The following is a 1,151-nucleotide window of genomic DNA, read 5'->3' on the forward strand; positions in this document are numbered from 1 at the left end:
TATATATATATATATATTTGTTTATATATATATATATATATATATATATTTATATATATATATATATATAATGTATTTATTTATTTATTTATTTTATTTATTTTATTTATTTATTAATTTATTTATGCAGGTGGTTGCTGCTGCTGCATTCGGACGGTGAGGTTGTGCTGCTGTCTTTTGCTGCTGCAGCAGCAGCATGGCGGCAGCAGCAGCTGAGCAGAGCAGCACGAGGGGGCCCCTTGTCTTTGCTGCTGCCGTCTCTTATAAAAGTATCTCCGCCTGGTTCTGCTGCTGCTGCTGCTGCTGCTGCTGCTGCTGCTGGTGATAGCCTCTGTCTTGTCCCCCCAAGGAGCTGTACATACACCCGAAATTGCTGCAGCCACAAACCCCATCCTGCTGCTGCTTCTGCTGCTGCTGCTGCTGCTGCTACTGCTGCTGCTGCTGCTGCTGCTGCTCGCCTTCATACAAAAAACCGCTCCACTCTCTCATGCCTCAGCAGCAGCAAACAAAGACACAAAAAAAAATACAAGAAAAGACGCAGCAGCAGCTGCAGCAGCATCAGCAGCAGCAGCAGCAGCAGCAGCAGCTGGAAGATGCCTAGGGCCTCCCCTTCTCTGTCTCCCTTCTGCAGCAGCAGCAGCAGCAGCAGCAGCAGCAGCAGCAGCAGCAAACTGTGGTCAGTAGACCCCCTTAAGTCTGTCTCTTCTCGCCGCTGGCGCGGCCTTTCCACTGCAGCAGCAGCAGCAGCAGCAGCAACAACAAGAACAGCAGCAGCAGCAACAGCAGCAAGAGCACCTGCAGCAGCAACAGCAACCATACGAAGAACACCAGCAGCAGCAACAGCAGCAACAATAGGAAGAACTGCAGCAGCAGCAGCAGCAGCAGACAAAAGGCTCACCAGCAGCAGCAGCATCAGAGAGCAGCAGCTGCAGCGCTCTGCTGCCTCAGCAGCAGCAGCAGCAGCAGCAGCAGCAAAGCTGCAGCAGCAGCAAGACAGCTGCCTATACACCCGAAAAGACAGAGGGGGGGCCCCCCTTGGGGGCCCCCCGCTGTCTCTAGCGTCGAGCCAGCTGCTGAGGCTGCAGCAGCAGCAGAAGAGAGAACACTTGCTGCATGCAGGCGAGCAGCAAACAAGCTGGAGAGAAGAATGA

The 1,151-nt window shown here is 52.1% G+C and overlaps 1 protein-coding gene across 1 annotated transcript; it reads left to right on the plus strand.

Annotated features, from left to right (window-relative positions):
* Positions 1-593: 593 nt before the first annotated feature.
* Positions 594-1,151, plus strand: EMH_0085630 (uncharacterized protein; the record flags this gene model as incomplete). The annotated part of the gene is made up of 1 exon (XM_013500931.1): positions 594-1,151. One exon carries the CDS (start codon positions 594-596, stop codon positions 1,149-1,151), a length of 558 nt encoding a protein of 185 aa, XP_013356385.1.

Source organism: Eimeria mitis, genomic scaffold (genome assembly GCF_000499745.2).
Source record: "Eimeria mitis Houghton genomic scaffold, Emh_scaff6060, whole genome shotgun sequence".
In the NCBI taxonomy this organism is placed as follows: Eukaryota; Apicomplexa; class Conoidasida; order Eucoccidiorida; family Eimeriidae; genus Eimeria; species Eimeria mitis.